Source organism: Scedosporium apiospermum (assembly GCF_000732125.1).
Source record: "Scedosporium apiospermum strain IHEM 14462 chromosome Unknown SEQ_SAPIO_0154, whole genome shotgun sequence".
NCBI lineage: Eukaryota > Fungi > Ascomycota > Sordariomycetes > Microascales > Microascaceae > Scedosporium > Scedosporium apiospermum.
The window spans coordinates 926,571-941,523 of NW_015971855.1; the positions used below are offsets into that span (position 1 = coordinate 926,571).

A 14,953-nucleotide genomic window follows, 5' to 3' on the forward strand; every position below is an offset into this window, starting at 1 on the left:
GAATGTTGTCTCCTTTCAGCCTGGAATTGACTGCATCGGGCGAGCTGCCAGAGCTAACCAAGTAGACTCGACTTGCAACGTTTTGAAGGAGCCGGCGGCTGAAGAAGAATCATTCTAAACCAGACCATCCTCGCAACAACAAACCCAGCCGTTCGCACCTTAGAAAATGCCATATATTTTGTCTACTCCTTCCAAGAACAAAGGGCTCGAGGTAACTAACAATTGCTCGGCTACAGCACTATCGAAGCCGGAGATGCCACCACGTCAACGTCGCATGCGAAGTACGATTCATTTCCCCAGCCTAGGCAGGGCCTGGTACAAACACCAGGCAGGAATAGTCCTCCCACTAACAAACCCTTCCTAAGACGATAAATGAAGAAAAAAACTAAAAAGAGATAGAGATGCATAAAGTACAAAACATAAAAAGTCCCTCATCCCAAGCCCACTGACCCGTTGGAGGATTTCCGAACCACCCGTCGTAAAGGGGTTTCTCGGGCCTGCCAAGCGACGGAAGAAACGTGAAGGGAAGGTGGGTTTATGATCCTGCGGCGTGAAGGAATTCACGATGCATGCCGTTGGATCAAGGCCATGTGCGTGCAGGGCGTGAATGGTGGGTCCGAGGAGTGTTGCGCATGGAACCTGGGGGATGGAGGAACGGATCCTTCAGCTGGTTGCCTAGTCGAGGCGGATGGGATGGGAAAGACGGTAAACTGGAGAGTAATCTTGAATGTGAAGGGGAAGTCAATATTAACGATACGCCCTTTCAGCCCTCGATTTGGCAGCTCAGCCACTTTTCCATTAGATTCATCTTTCTGCCTGGGGTTACCGCGCAGACTAACAGCATATGCGATACCATAACGCACGAGATGCCGTTCGCAATGAGGGAACTCTGGGGTTCGAGTACGGACGAGGAGAACGAAGGGTTGTCATGAGGCGCGGGAAGGAAACCGAGTCCAGAATTTCGATTCTTCCGATTTCCATTTCCCAAAGTTCTCTCTCGTGGGGCGTGATGGCTCTACGATCACAATCTGTTGGCCGATGATGCCGCCAGGACACAGCGCTTATAACTACTGACCTTTCGGCCGAATAGGTGCCCGAGATGCTTTCGACCCGTGCAGCAACCCTTGCGTGTGTGTGTGTGTATGTGGGTGGGTGTAGTTCTTCTTGTTGGTGCTATCCTCTACCGTCTCATTACGACAGACCCAGCGTATGTTTCTTGTAAGGATACTCTAACTCATATCGACGACACCAATTGGGCCCTTTCCACCAGGCCCCGGGTGAAGAGCTTCCAGGTGCTCTCATCCAGGATAGTTCCAAACTCGCCGCTGCTCGTCTTACGGCTATCTGCCGCAATATTGTCATGCTCTGAGCCAAAGGGCTGCTTGCCCTCAACAGACCCTTTCTCTGACCAGCCGCCGGTAGCAAGGTGACCGATCTTGACATCCTCATCCCACGGCTTCCTTGAGTTTCCGAAGCAACTTAAGATCGACCGGATCCTGCGCCACCGTCCTGCACTGGAGAGTACGGGCCAACGAAGTTGTGTACTCTCACCTACTTCTCTGGGGTCACCGGGAAGCTATGGCTGATTTGGAGGGCGTGGCGCCTCGGTAGGATTTGGACTTGAATATATTTTTGAAGCCCACGTTTTGGGGATGAAGGTTACAAGGCCAACTGAATCCCGGGGGATCTGGGAGGAGGGTTGATGTTAGTTGTGAGTGACCGGGGAGCGGGAAGCCGGCGCCGAGTGCCAGCGCAGTTAGAGGCACGTCCGGTTGGCCTGGCTTCAACAGTGACTTCTGGGCTGGGGTTGCTTTTCTTTTTTTTTTCTTTTTTTTTTTTTTTTTTTTTTTTTTTTTCTTTCCTTCTTCCATTTTCTTTTGTCTATTCTTTTCTTCTTTAATTGTTCGAGGATAGTTTCTAGAATACGCATCTGACAACGTCTCTCTCCTTTACAGGTATGGGCGCTTGAGGTACTCGCATAGCCACATCGCGTATGTAGATTAGATGTGGATGGGCAGGTTCAAATTGAGGCTGCTGCCTAGCTCGCTCCGCCAAAATCGAGAGAATGCGCGCCTGGAGAAATGATCGCCCCAACAATTCAAGTTTGCCATTCCTTGTCTAAAGTATACGCATACGAGCCCCCATGTATGTACACTTTATAATCTAAAAGTAGAAGCAGACTCTTTTCCTTCAGGTTTCGCAAGAGCTGTTTCACGGAGGGGGTGTCCAGCCCAGTCCAGTCCCAGGAGAGAAAAGAAGGCCCAAATCCGGCCTGGCTGGCCAAGCCAAGCCCAACTAACATGAACGACTTCATCAAAATCCGTTCATGCTGATAGGCATCACCGCCCTGCTCTGACTCATAGCCATCTAATTCCACGCCCCCGTGGAACTCCAATAGGTTCGACATCGGCATCGATCATTTCGATGAGATGGGTCGGACGATATCGGAGAGATGAATGATAAATTATTTTACTTTAGGGTGGAAAGCTGGACAGTTCACGGGATGAGGAGAATTTTCGGAAGACAAAGTCGGGATACATCTTCCTTTCATTTCTTCCTTGTTCCTTTTCTGCTTCAGCCGCTCTACGAAGTACGGCGCACTCAAGAGTGATATTGGCATGGGCGCTGAAACATACGAACCAGAAACGTCCGCCGTCCTCCGAGGATTTTGGGCGTTGGAGCCAGGCCACTTTCTGCGCTCCGGCTTGGCCCCTTGAGGCTTGAGGGGCTTGAGGCCCGACGGGTGATCGCAAAAAGCGTAAAGTGGCCTGGTCGGAAATGAAGGAGTCATAGCCATAGAATCATATTTCGCCATAATGATACCCTTCACACTCATAACCTTAACGTGACTTAGGTTCCGCGTTAGTCCGCCGTGCTATTCGCTGTATTAGCTCTAACTAATCACCATTAGGTATTAGGTACGAAACACTATTTGGGGACTCCGGCATGTCAAAGACTCATTTCGTAGTTGAATGAAAGATTGAGGATTACGAAGTACCAAAGTCTGGGGTAATAGGAAGAAGCCCAGTCGAGTCAGGCCTTCTGGGATTCGAAGGAGTGCAAGTTCGCCGCTTTACTTCTCCCCCGGTCTACACGCGCTGTGTAATGCGCCGTACTACGGAGTACTCGGCATCTGTCCGGCTGGCGCTGAGAGAGCGAGGAGGATCCCATGTTTCCGCCTCCCAACAACTCAAGATTTACTCCGTACTTGTACTTGCTCAGTCGGCGAGGACAGTCGGCGAGGATCGTTGACGGGTTTATCGGCCAGTTTACGAAACATTGAAGCCTTTGGGTCCACTGCTGACCACGGCGTCTCGTCGATATGACGGGTGGAAAGGAGGATGGAGAGTATTCACTCGGGTCTCCTGATAACTTCGGCCGAGCATAGGTGTAGGATCGCCGAGTGGGTTGTCGGCGAGCCAAGAAATGGAGGCGGTGTTGTGTTGAGCAGGACCACCATTGTGAGAGGATCACGCTCGTTCTCACAATCGTTCAAGCCAGCCGCGTTTATCCGCTGGAGTAAAAGAGAATCTCTTATTGGCAAACCTCGTCGATGAATGAGAACCACGTGGAATTCGCATCTTTGAGGTCGTCAAGACCTTGTTCTTGCCGTGGTGAGACCCATGGTAGGTCAGAGAAACGCCCCACCACATCACCTGAACAAACCTCGTAAGACTTGCAAGGTCTGTCCATCCTCGACCTGGCGGCACTTTCTCGGCACAGGCGACATCCGCATTTGTCTTCCTTCTGTTTTCTCCCTCCCAAACAAGAAATGCCCAGCGGCGTAAGCTGGAGGGGAAAGGCAGCTCAGCTCACCGCCTGGGCTGCCGGGCCGGACTTGTCCTGTCTTTGCCTTGTCGTGACACCAGAGCTGATGCAAGGCTGCGCTGTGGGATTGCCCAGGCTCCCCCTCACGTGGGGATGTGAGGTTTCGCCCCACTGCGCTGGCAACCGTGTCTCGTGGTCTCACGCGCACTACTGTACGAAGTCAAAAAATCCCCGCTCTGGCCATCCTCCGTAATGTACGCATATTATGGACCTGTGAGCCAACGCTTCCTTTCACCAGACGGGAAAGGCGGGCACGCGGATTTGGAAAGAGTTCCGTGTCCCGGCTCACCTGGAGGACCTTCCTTTGCCGCCCAAGAATTGGATGACGTATTCTGACTCAACGATGGCGATTCCTATCGATTGAAGCCTCTGTACGGAGTAATGAGTATTCCCTAAACCAGTCTATACGGAGGACAGGGGTGATTCGGCTCGAGCGATGAATTGCGGACGACGAAGGACTTCCCGACCTCCGTGTATTCCGGCGCATTACGTCGTCGTTCGATTCCGCACTTCACTGCCTCTTCTCGTCGGCTGGAGCTGCGGATGCTTTCGTGGCTTTGTGGATACTGTTAACTGCAATCGGATTGTGTCCAAGACTTTAAGTGCTTTCAAAGCGTCTAAATTGCTTTGTAAGTGCCAAAGTACGCGCCGCTAAGCGGGATGCTAAAAGGGATTGCCAAACCCTCTGGAGGCCTGCGAAGTCGGATAATACTAAGACTTCCTCTGTGAGAACTCCGAGGCCGCCTAACGTCATCAAGAAAGACAAGAAAGGGAGCACTTGGACACACCGAGGATGAAGGAATAGTAATTGCCATCTTCCGATTTGCTGGCATCTACGGAGTAGGGATACGCTGTACATGAGTTGAGAGCTTCTAAATGTACCCCCTCTCCTCAAGTGAAGAAGCACACTGCTTGGCGACCCCTCTAACTTATAGTGGGCACGCTGGTGATCATTTTCAACGCGAAAGAGTGGGCTTGGAAATATTTTATACTTGGTACCTTCTCCGGCCTCGACCTGGGAGATGAGAGGTAGTTTACAACTTTAACAAGAGGATGGTCTCATAAGATTACCGCTTGAGCTGGGCTTGGCTTTTGGGAGCGTTGCAATCTACCTCAGTATGGCAAGGGCAAGACCAACGTGGGAAAGCCGTGAACGGGGATTTTAATATCGCGCACCTTCCCCCAAGTGGCAATATCGACGAATTTGTGTGGATTTTGGACTTGGATCGTGACGTGATTTTTGCCCACGTCCAGAAAGGGCATCCCGGACGAACCGACGTAAAAGACAGAGAAAAAAAAAAAAAATTGAAGAAAATCGAAATGTGTTTGTCGAAGCCGCCGACCACCAATCAAGGAAATCTTTGATATCCTCAATCATCGCCTGCTCGGTGAAAGAAGAGACAAGAAGAGACAAGGGGGTGATCTTGAAGTTTGCCCTCGTGAACCAATGGGGATAGGTGCAACGAGGAGGGAAGTACAATCTCGACTGTTTGGTTTCATCTCGTCCCTTTACTGATCTGAATCGAGCTACGAAAAAAACCCCTCTTGTTCGATGTTCGATGTGTGGCATCCTGGCTCGTGTGTTGGCCATGCATCAAAACCACCATCCATCCTCTCTCCATAGGTTCGACATCCCATCGGGCTGCATGTGGTACATGAGTTTATCCGCTGCATGAGAATTCGAGGAGCAACCCCGGACGATGAACCACCATCGATTCTAGACTGTTCCCCTTCTCCCCCTTAAAGGGAAATGATGGGAGCAAAGATGGCGGGGGAGGAATCAAGCTGGACACTCGTACTATACATCATCGATCCTGAGGGGTTTGGTGGAAACAACTCCCATTTTTGGCAGGCGTTCGAAGTTTCCAGATGCCAGTGAATTCTTTCAGAATCGCAAACTCTGTTTCTTAGTGCTACGCTAAGTGTTCCTGTTCTCGAGCCCCTTTTTTGGGAGAGATACATGTTGCTCTACCTCGATTAAATGGTCCGCCGTATTTTTGCTTTCATCCAATGGGAGGTGCTACGGCGGGCCACACGCCTAATGTCCGCTGTTGCCCTCAAGCTGTGCGCTTTGTACCTTAGCCACTTGTCGTCAAGCAATCATTACGCAAGTCGGGGAACCGTAGTCCAGAGGGGATGGATGGCAGTGGCAGATGTATTGATTGAAATTTGAGGACCTCGTTTGATACTCGCAGGAGCATACCAAGGAGCGGCGGCGCCATTTTTCGTGAATTACGTCTGATATCATTAACGGTTTGCCATTGTGAAGTTGGTTCACTTCGTCCACAAGCCCGGCTGACTACGACAGTTCTCGGCGTAAGCCATCCTTCGTTATAGACTAGATCTTACGAGACGCGAAGCTTGAACAAAGCAAGGGCTATTACTATTATTATCGTCGTCCCGACAGAGAAAGGAGGCAGGGATATTAGCGTCGAAGTCTAACGTCTCGAGTGTGCTCTTGTGTGCCCCAGCCGCCCGGGAAGACGCAAGCTTGCTTGATTGCGAGTCGCAATGTGTGGCCCGGCCTAAGCAAAAAGCTTCGCCGGCAAGGCTGTGCACCCGCACCGGAGTTGCTCGATGTGAAACCTGAGTAAAAAGGGGCATGGTCTAAAGGAGGGGCTCTGCTGAGGTGCAGAGGGAGAACTTTCGGTACAAAGTACATCCTCACACTCCAGTCTCAAAACAATCTTTTTTTTTACGAAGTGGGATGTCCCTGCAGCCCACTTTCGTTTTGCGGCGGCTGTACAAAAGGTAAAAGTTGGGTGGTTGAGGGTTAAGACACCGAAGACAGGAAACGGCGGACCTCCAGCAAGCGTGTTTCTGCGACGTGGCGCGGGAGTTTGCAAGTAAAGTGCTCTCTGGAGAGGGCGGCGGAGTCTCTACGAAGTGAGTGGAATGTGGAATCCGAAAGGTCACTCTGAACTCCTGGAGGCTCATCCCCATTTCGTGCGCCGAGGGGTGTTGAGATCTCGAAGAGGGGGGCAGTGCGTCTCCCTTCGATGAGAAGATCTCTGGCTGGGCGGGCTCGGAAGCCGGAGCTACCAAACAGAAGGTGTTTTACAAGGTCGCTTCATATCCTTTTCGTCAAGAAGCTTTGTTCACAAGCGCAGTTGACAAGAGAACGTCAGGAGATGCTTTTTTGGGGCGCCAAGTGAAATGAGGGGTGCTGAAGAATCAAGCGGCGCCTCGTACCCAGCAAATTACAAAGCTCAAGACGTTGATTTTACGATGACTATGTGGGAATCCGACTGGTTGGCGAGCTCGGGAGGATCGGAGGTTTTGCCTGTCCTCCAAGATTGACCAGGTTTAGCGCTTTTACTTGTAAGAACTAATCTAAAAAGGAAACTGCGAAGTCGTGCAGCAACAGTGCCTTCTTCGATGCTACGGCGAGTTTATTCAGTCTTTTCTCGTTGGACAAAAGACCAAAAGAAGAAGAATTGTCTCGCCCAAATTTCTGGGCTTTTTCAAAAGCAAATGGAGACCTCAACCTGTCGTATTGACAGATGGCGAGATTTTGCTTTGCTGGGTCGGGTACTCTGGCATGAGCACCTTGAACACCTGGGCGCATCTGATTACTCGGCTTACTTCGTTGTCATTTGGCGGATTCCGGGAGGTGTGGCCAGGTGGCGAGATGCGACCAGTGCTTCGACCACCCAAACAGCAGACAGCAAATATTGCGACAGGCCACTTCCACTCATGTCGCGTCGTGTCGTGTGGAGACTGACCACCTGTTCAACCTACCATTTCCGAAATGAAGGTATTGATTGATTTGGCCCAAGCTGGGATCATCATCACGTTCATTTGTCCACTCGAGAAGAGTCATCATGGTTGCCAGATTGAAAAGAAAAATTCTCGGTCCCCCCTCCTTCATTTTCCATTTACTTGTAATCGGCGTTGTGTGTAAGCCACTCGTTGCCACTGCCTCTCTCTCCATCCCTTGTCTTCCCTTCCGTTGCACGAGAATTCCGATTGACTGGGCAATATGTCTTCCTGCCTAAAATGCCATCACTGGCTGTCCCTGCTCTAGATCGGGTGGAGAAAGAGATAAGGCGATTAAACGTGGTCGTTATTAGTCTTGGTACTCGTGTACCATCCACATGATGACTACAGGATTACCTGATGACAAGGGAAATTTCATGGGTAATAAGTGCTCTACGAAGTACACAGGTAATCTTAGTCGTTTTTCCCTCTCTGCTCAGCCAGCCAGTCGGGGGGTTCGCGTACCTTGGGATTAAAAGGTACTCCACTCCGGAGTACTCGGCGTACTTTCAAAATAGTCGATGCCCAAATCAGTGTGGACATAGCCTGTTGTCTAGCCAAACGAATTGTCAAGGGTGTGTTTGATGGGACAGGTTGCCTGTAAACTCGACGGGAAACGGCATGGACAATGGACGGAAAGTACCAATATACCTGGATGTACCCGACTGTCATGTACTGAGTCTCGCCTTCTCATTCTCCTTTGCAGTGACGATTCTTGCATTTCGTGGTGCCGACAGGGGTGGCAGGGGAGGGGAAAACCACGACGCGCCAGTGGCAGATCCGAGGATGTGCAGCCAATCAACGATGCAGCTTGCGCAGAAAGAGTGTTCAAGCTGGGGGAAGCAGGATGGATCGAGACTCTTTTGGGGGAGGGGACCAGATTGATTGAGGAGTTAGCGTAATAATTGCTCCAACACTAATTGTACTGTACTATTCTACATCCATCCTTGATGATGCAAAAGTTTGGAAGAAGAGAGTGGTACACTGGTGCGTGCTTCTTCTTAGGTTTCTCAGCAAAGTGGTAACCAAAATTACAGGCGTTGCCGACACGTTCCCACGTTTGATGAGGTAACGAGCGACACCTTCGACCTTGTTACTGGCTGCATCTTCCCTTGATTGGCGGTGCTCGAAGTGACCTTGGGGATCAATCCTGCCTTCGCTGCAGCTCATCCTGGTGGGCATCAGGTACACATACAGTGTCCACCCAGCCATTGTGTACTTCGTACTTCGTACATTTCCACACAATACTTTCGCAGTGTACACTACCTCGTCCATTCGCATCGGTTCAATCTGGGTGGTTGCGTTCTGCTTGTTCCTCATCGAAGCTGGGTTTCCAGTTTATTCAAAACTAAATCGCCTCCCACCCTGCAGGTCTGGCCTTTTTGGTTTCCCCTTCTCTTTTTCCCCCCTCAACGAACAGAGCCGCCGTCATGTTCGACCTTTCCATGTAAGAAGACGAAGGCGATCTGTTCTAGGTCTGCTGGATGTCTGTTGAATAATCCTCACGACTTCTTTTGTTCGCATCTCTCTCTCCGCTCTGATTCTTTTCTCAGTTCGATTCAAACCCCCCCCCTCTTCGAAACTTTGTAATAATCGGATCCTCGCACCTGTTTTCTCAGTTGACCGAGTCCGGTCTTTATTTGCCTTTCACGGAAATAATAGCACTGGACCTTCTTTCGCAGCGGCATTCACTTGTTCCTTGCGACAAAGAAACGACTCGAGAAATCAACCCACTCAAAACGTCACGAAAATAACGATCAAAAAGGCCGAAAGGCTCGATAGAGAAAAAAAAAATATCGAAAAAGGAAAAGGCTTTTATTATATCCTCGACCTCGAAAATACCAACACATTCCTTCAACGCTCTCCTGTGTATTACTCAACTTGTCGCCGACACGCCCTCAAAAAAGTTCCTTTTCAGTGTATCCAAAGAAACGACTTTCGCATCTATTGATCTTTTAATCGCATCCTGCTCCCTTGTCTAGTTCACCAGCGCAGCGAACAGTACCGCTAACCGACGAAGACGAGAATTACGGCGAAATCCTGAATCCCTCGTTTATCCTCTCCTTTAGAGCTTTTCGCCCGCCGTCCCAATTTTTTTTCTTCTTTCCGTTTTTGCCACTTTCGAAGTTTCGGGGAAACAATTCGAGTCACTCTGTTCAGTGTTCGGACTTGTCCAGGCTGCCAGCGCCCACAAGACCAGAACCAAGCCACTGTGACTCTAGCGGCTTAGCGGTACTTATCGGCGATCCGAGGTCACCACCCCCCTCTAAGGTACGACGAGACAGCCCGGCTCCAATCTTGTTCACGCCTGCCCTTTTTATTTTTTTTCGCCGCCGCCGCACTCTCCCTCTCGCCATCGGTCAATACAATTGTACCAATGTACTAGTGTACTGTACTAGTGTACCAAGTGTACCCAGCGCACAAGGGAAGAGTCATCCTGACTGCCACACGGCCCAGGCTGAATCATTCATTCAGTTCCACCTTCCAACCTTCCCACCCCCCCTGCTCCCCTGCTCCCTGTTGGTCGCCCCATTTTAGGTACCAGCGCCTCCCCTGCCTGCTCAAACTGCTGCTGCTGCCACCACACCACACCACCCTGGCGCACGCCCCAAACACCCAACGCGCTCAAAGGCAACCATCGGCCGACGTCGCAAAGCCAAAGCCGAAGAAAGAGTCATTCATGCCTTGTGCCTATCGTCACGATAATTTATTTAGCGTTTTTTTGCCTCTTGCTGATTGCCTGTCTGATAGCCGCCGCCTGCCAGCGATCGTACCTTGCATAGGCAACACAGCTTAATCAAAGTGGCTTCCCCCCCGACCTTACGCCACCGTCCACGATAACACGTCACTCATCGTTGACGATAAACCTCCCCAACGGTCCCTCATTTTGACCTCGATTCTTATCTAACCCCCCCTTCCGCTTTCCAGCTCCCATGATCCATATCGTGACGAGTCACTAGATCGTCTAGAGTCATCGGCATAACGTCAACTTGTCCTCTTCTCTCCATAACATCTCCACTCTACCCGCCTAACCTCGAGGCTCCTCCATCCTCTTGGGACGATTTAAGACAGCGAGATGTACGTTGTCGAAATCTACGAATCCACTCCAGTCGTCTGTTCTGCTTCGTCTTACGGCCAGCTCGTTCGTGTAAAGGAAGGTTTTACTTCTCACCTTGTCTGAAAAGAACCTATCGCAATTCGTTCCTTCCAGCGCTTTGAGAACTTCTGCTCTGTCGCCGCATCTTGCAGCCCCAGAGCTCGCCCTCTTCTACACGGTATCCTCGACTTGTTCTATGGTATAACACGGTTTGGCCTGTTCGACTTTGCTCAACAGCGACTGGAGGGGAAATCCTAGCAATTCACCCTCTGGTATCTATTCTTCTATTTCCAACCCATCCTCATTCTTGCGAGATCACGTTCGCACATGTTTGCGTAACAGCTTCTCTTCACGACCTCTACCGCCCATAACTATACGCCTCTCTTGCAAAGATGAGGTGCGCTACTACGAATCATGACTCATCCTTAAAACCGACCCTCTATCAGCAGCCGCAGTATGCGGACTCTCTCTCTTCGCAGTCTACCACCACCTCTTCCGGCTCCGATTGGTCCGACGCCTCCTCTCAATCGTCGTTCGAATCCGTCGCATCCTCATCCTGGAGCCTCCGTTCATCTTCGTCCATCGATTCCATCTGCGCCGCAGCTAGAACCGACTCGTCCTGCGATCCCCTCGCTAGACAGCCTCTACCTTCCGTTGCCGCTGTTACCGCCGCTGCCGCCGCCTCCGATGTCGTTCCTCCCGAGTTGCGTCAAAACCCCCGTCGCACCAATAGCGGTCTTACCTCACGCACCGGGTGCCCTCCCAAGCTCGTGCATCAACATGACCGAAAGGTTAACTTCGTTGACAACCTCGTCGGTAAGATACTACTACTTCGATCTAACAAGCTCTGATCAAAGGAGCTATTTTCGCACAACTGTTACTGAAACTCATATGGCACTCGCAGATGCAGCAGCACTCTTGGTCGAGGCCATCTGGCCCTTGTCCTCCGCTGTCTGCCGAAATGAGATTAACAACAAGTCCGTTCTACCCTTGAGGACCTTCATCCAAGAGACCCTCAAGAGGTCTCGCACTAGCTACTCTACCTTACAAGTAACTATGTACTACTTAATTCTCATCAAGGACCATGTTCCGCAACTCGACTTCACAATGGAACAACCTCGGGACCACCAGGCTACGCGTGCCTTGCAATGCGGCCGCCGCGTCTTCCTTGCCGCGCTCATTCTCGCGTCCAAGTACCTCCAGGACCGAAACTACTCGGCTCGCGCCTGGAGCAAGATCTCTGGTTTGCACACACAGGAGATCAACCAGAACGAGACGGCTTTCCTCCACGCAGTCAGCTGGAACTTGCACATTACCAACACAGTATGGAAGCGCTGGACTCGTATCCTTTTGGATTTCAGGCCACCTTCGACTCCTCCTTCTCCTGGCGGCATCAGCATGATGCCCTCGAGCCCCCAAATCTCGGCCTGGAAGAAGGCCATGCTCCAGCTCGACTCCGACCTCCTTAACGTCGAGCCTTTGAGGAACTATACTCACGCCTCGTCCCCTATCGCCCGCGAGACCAGCCCGGTCCTGGCATTGGAGACTCAGGAACTTCCTCTTACCCCCGTCGTCTTGGAGCCTTCTCCCGTCACTGTCCATACTCCTGGCCGACTCGTCCCCGCTCTTGGTCTTCTCCCGACCCCCAGACTGACCCCTCAGCCCAGTGGATTCAGTACTCCTGCAGCGAGCACTGTTCCCCAATTTCTCGGCAAGGGTTCGTCTATGGGCCTGGCCATGAACCACGCCAGCGCCGTCTCCGCTACTCAGTTTCTGGATTGCTGGAATGGCACTGCCATTGCGCCTTCTCCTCAGAACCAGATTCCTACCCGTCGCCCCTCGCTCTCGACCTTTTCGACGGCTTCTTCTCCCGAGTCGATGATTTCCGATATTTCGCGCACTTCTCGCTCGTCCTCGATCTCGTCGTCTGCCTCGCTGGGAAGCGCGACTTCGAACGCCAGATTGGCCGTTCCATCGCGATTCCGTGCTGCGAAGCTCCGCGCCGAGAGGCCCAGCTTGAAGCCGCTCATCATCTCGTCGGTTCCCGAAGATTACGAGCACTGTCTCTCGTCCTCCCCCGAGCCTTACACTGGCATTGCCGGCAAGCTTGGTGACGCGTACCTTGAGACCCCGCTCGGCCGCCGTGAAAGCGAACTTGAGGCCATGGTAGGCGAGTCTGTCAACGACGCTGCGCGCACCCTGCACGAACTTCAGCAGTGGGGTTGTGCCTCGGCCAAGACCGGCTCCATCGCGAGGACCGGTTCGAAGCGAGGCAGGTCTGACTCTTTGGAGAGCTCCCTCCAGGAAAATGTTAGGGATATCCTTAACACTAACGTTGAGGGTGTAGAGCGATGGCCCGAGACGCTTGTTCGATCCAAGTCCTTTGCCGAGCGACGTCTCCAGCTCCCTGCTCCTCTGTTGACGCGACGTGGTAGCAAGCGGCTCTGCTGTTCGACCGAGGCCTCACAAGACCTCCGAGGCGAATACATGCTCCCTAGCCTCACTGGCGGTCTAGGAAGGTCCGGAATGTGGGCCGGCATTCTCCACGACTAAGGAGACCACACAGATAGTCGCTTTAACCTAAGCACGTTCATGTTTTGCTTTTCCGTCAATTGTTTATCTGTCGGTTCGCCACTGATCGCAAGATGTCCGGGTCTCCCTCACTTGGAGGACAAATGGATTGATTGGGGTGTCCTGAGAGGTATAGGGTGCGTTCTCTTTTATTGTTCAACCCCAACGGGCTGCTTTTTGATAAGATACCACCTTGGGTCAAGAACATCATCTATCAATGTTTTTTCTCTTCTCCCTCTCAAGCTTTGGAAAGCAAGAAACATATAGATGGCGTTCCCAAGGTTGCTGGCGAACAAAGGGTTATGGGCAAAGCTAGCATTTTTCTTTTTCCTTTTCCACTTGCATGCATCTTCAAACTGGGGGGATCTAATACCCAAGGCATCATCATCATTGTTTGGTTCTTCTCGTTCTTTCCAGACACCACACACACAACACGCAAAGGATTTTAGTGGGCCGGGGGTTAAAGGGGTTTCTTTACACGGATGGGGAGGATGTTTCTGATTTTTTTTTTTTTTGTTTTGTCTGATTTGCTTCATCGAGTTTTTGCGCGGGAAAGGTAAAGGGAAGGGGATATTTGGCTTGTACGTGGCCAAGTCCCCGCTGGGTGTTTTGCTTTTTTTTTTGATATTTTAAGTTGCGAAGTCTTCTGCTTTCTTTTCTGTTTTTCTTTTTTTTTCTTCTCATTCTGTCGTCCGTCGCAGGCGGTTGTACGATTACTGAAAGAAGTAAGGAGGAAGAAGGAAGGAAGCGGAAGAAAGCTGGACTGGGGAGGAAATCAGACGAGGACAGAAAGGTGGAGGAAAACATGTTTTCATGAGATGACGGCGGATTCGAAACCCTTCCACCCCTTGTCCCCTTTTGTCCTCCTTTTCTTCTCTTTCCTTTCAATCAAGGTTTACGAAACGGTCCCTTTCTGTTCCTTACTTGCAAAAAAGAAGGAGGCATGATACTGGCCAGGTAAAAAGAAAAGAAAACAAAAGGAGGCTCGGAAATAGCAAAAGTTAGTACGCCTCCGAGGGAATCACAGGCCCGGAAAACGAGAGACGAAGGGAAAACGAGGCGGGGGAAGGTTTTTTTTTGGATCTATCTCTGACAGACTGGTTCTCTGTTCCCTTTTCATCTTCTTCTGATTGTCCTATATCCCACCCCAAATCAACTTGGTAAATAGGATAACTCAACCATGGCGGATGGAAGAAGGGGGGGATGGAAGTACTCGGGCGCGGGAAACCGTGGCTTGGGGACGCTTCTTGCTCCCCTTTTTTAAGTCTTGCCGACTTCTTAATTTAAATGGTTATAACAGTAATATCTCATGTTCCTTCTTGACCTTTCGTGACGTCTACTCTCACCAAGTCTTCGTAATATTGGCTCCGATTCTACAGAAGGGAAAGGGACTGACATGACCTACAGTTTACATACGTCCTTGGAAAGGGGGATTGAACAGAACATAGACATAGATGTTGCACTAGAACTTGAAGTGATTTTCTCTTTTGTTACTGGACCTCTCAAATCGTCAATTGTGTTCTGGTAGGGTAAGATATCCACAGGTTAGGTGAGTGAGACCTTTTGACTCTTCCTCGCTTCAGCGGCCACATAACTTCGTTTCTCCCCCTCACTCCGGCCCTGCATATCGCCCCCTTGTTTGCCAAAACGTCAAATGTCCTGCTAGCGTATATATCGCAGGTCTGGATGAGACCTTCC

The 14,953-nt window shown here is 51.0% G+C and overlaps 1 protein-coding gene across 1 annotated transcript; it reads left to right on the forward strand.

The window, feature by feature from the left end:
* Positions 1-11,076: 11,076 nt before the first annotated feature.
* Positions 11,077-13,237, forward strand: SAPIO_CDS10024 (Cyclin; the record flags this gene model as incomplete). The annotated part of the gene is made up of 2 exons (XM_016783686.1): positions 11,077-11,500; positions 11,589-13,237. The coding sequence occupies 2 exons, from the start codon at positions 11,077-11,079 to the stop codon at positions 13,235-13,237; spliced, it is 2,073 nt and encodes a 690-aa protein (XP_016639132.1).
* Between the last annotated feature and the right edge of the window lie 1,716 nt (positions 13,238-14,953).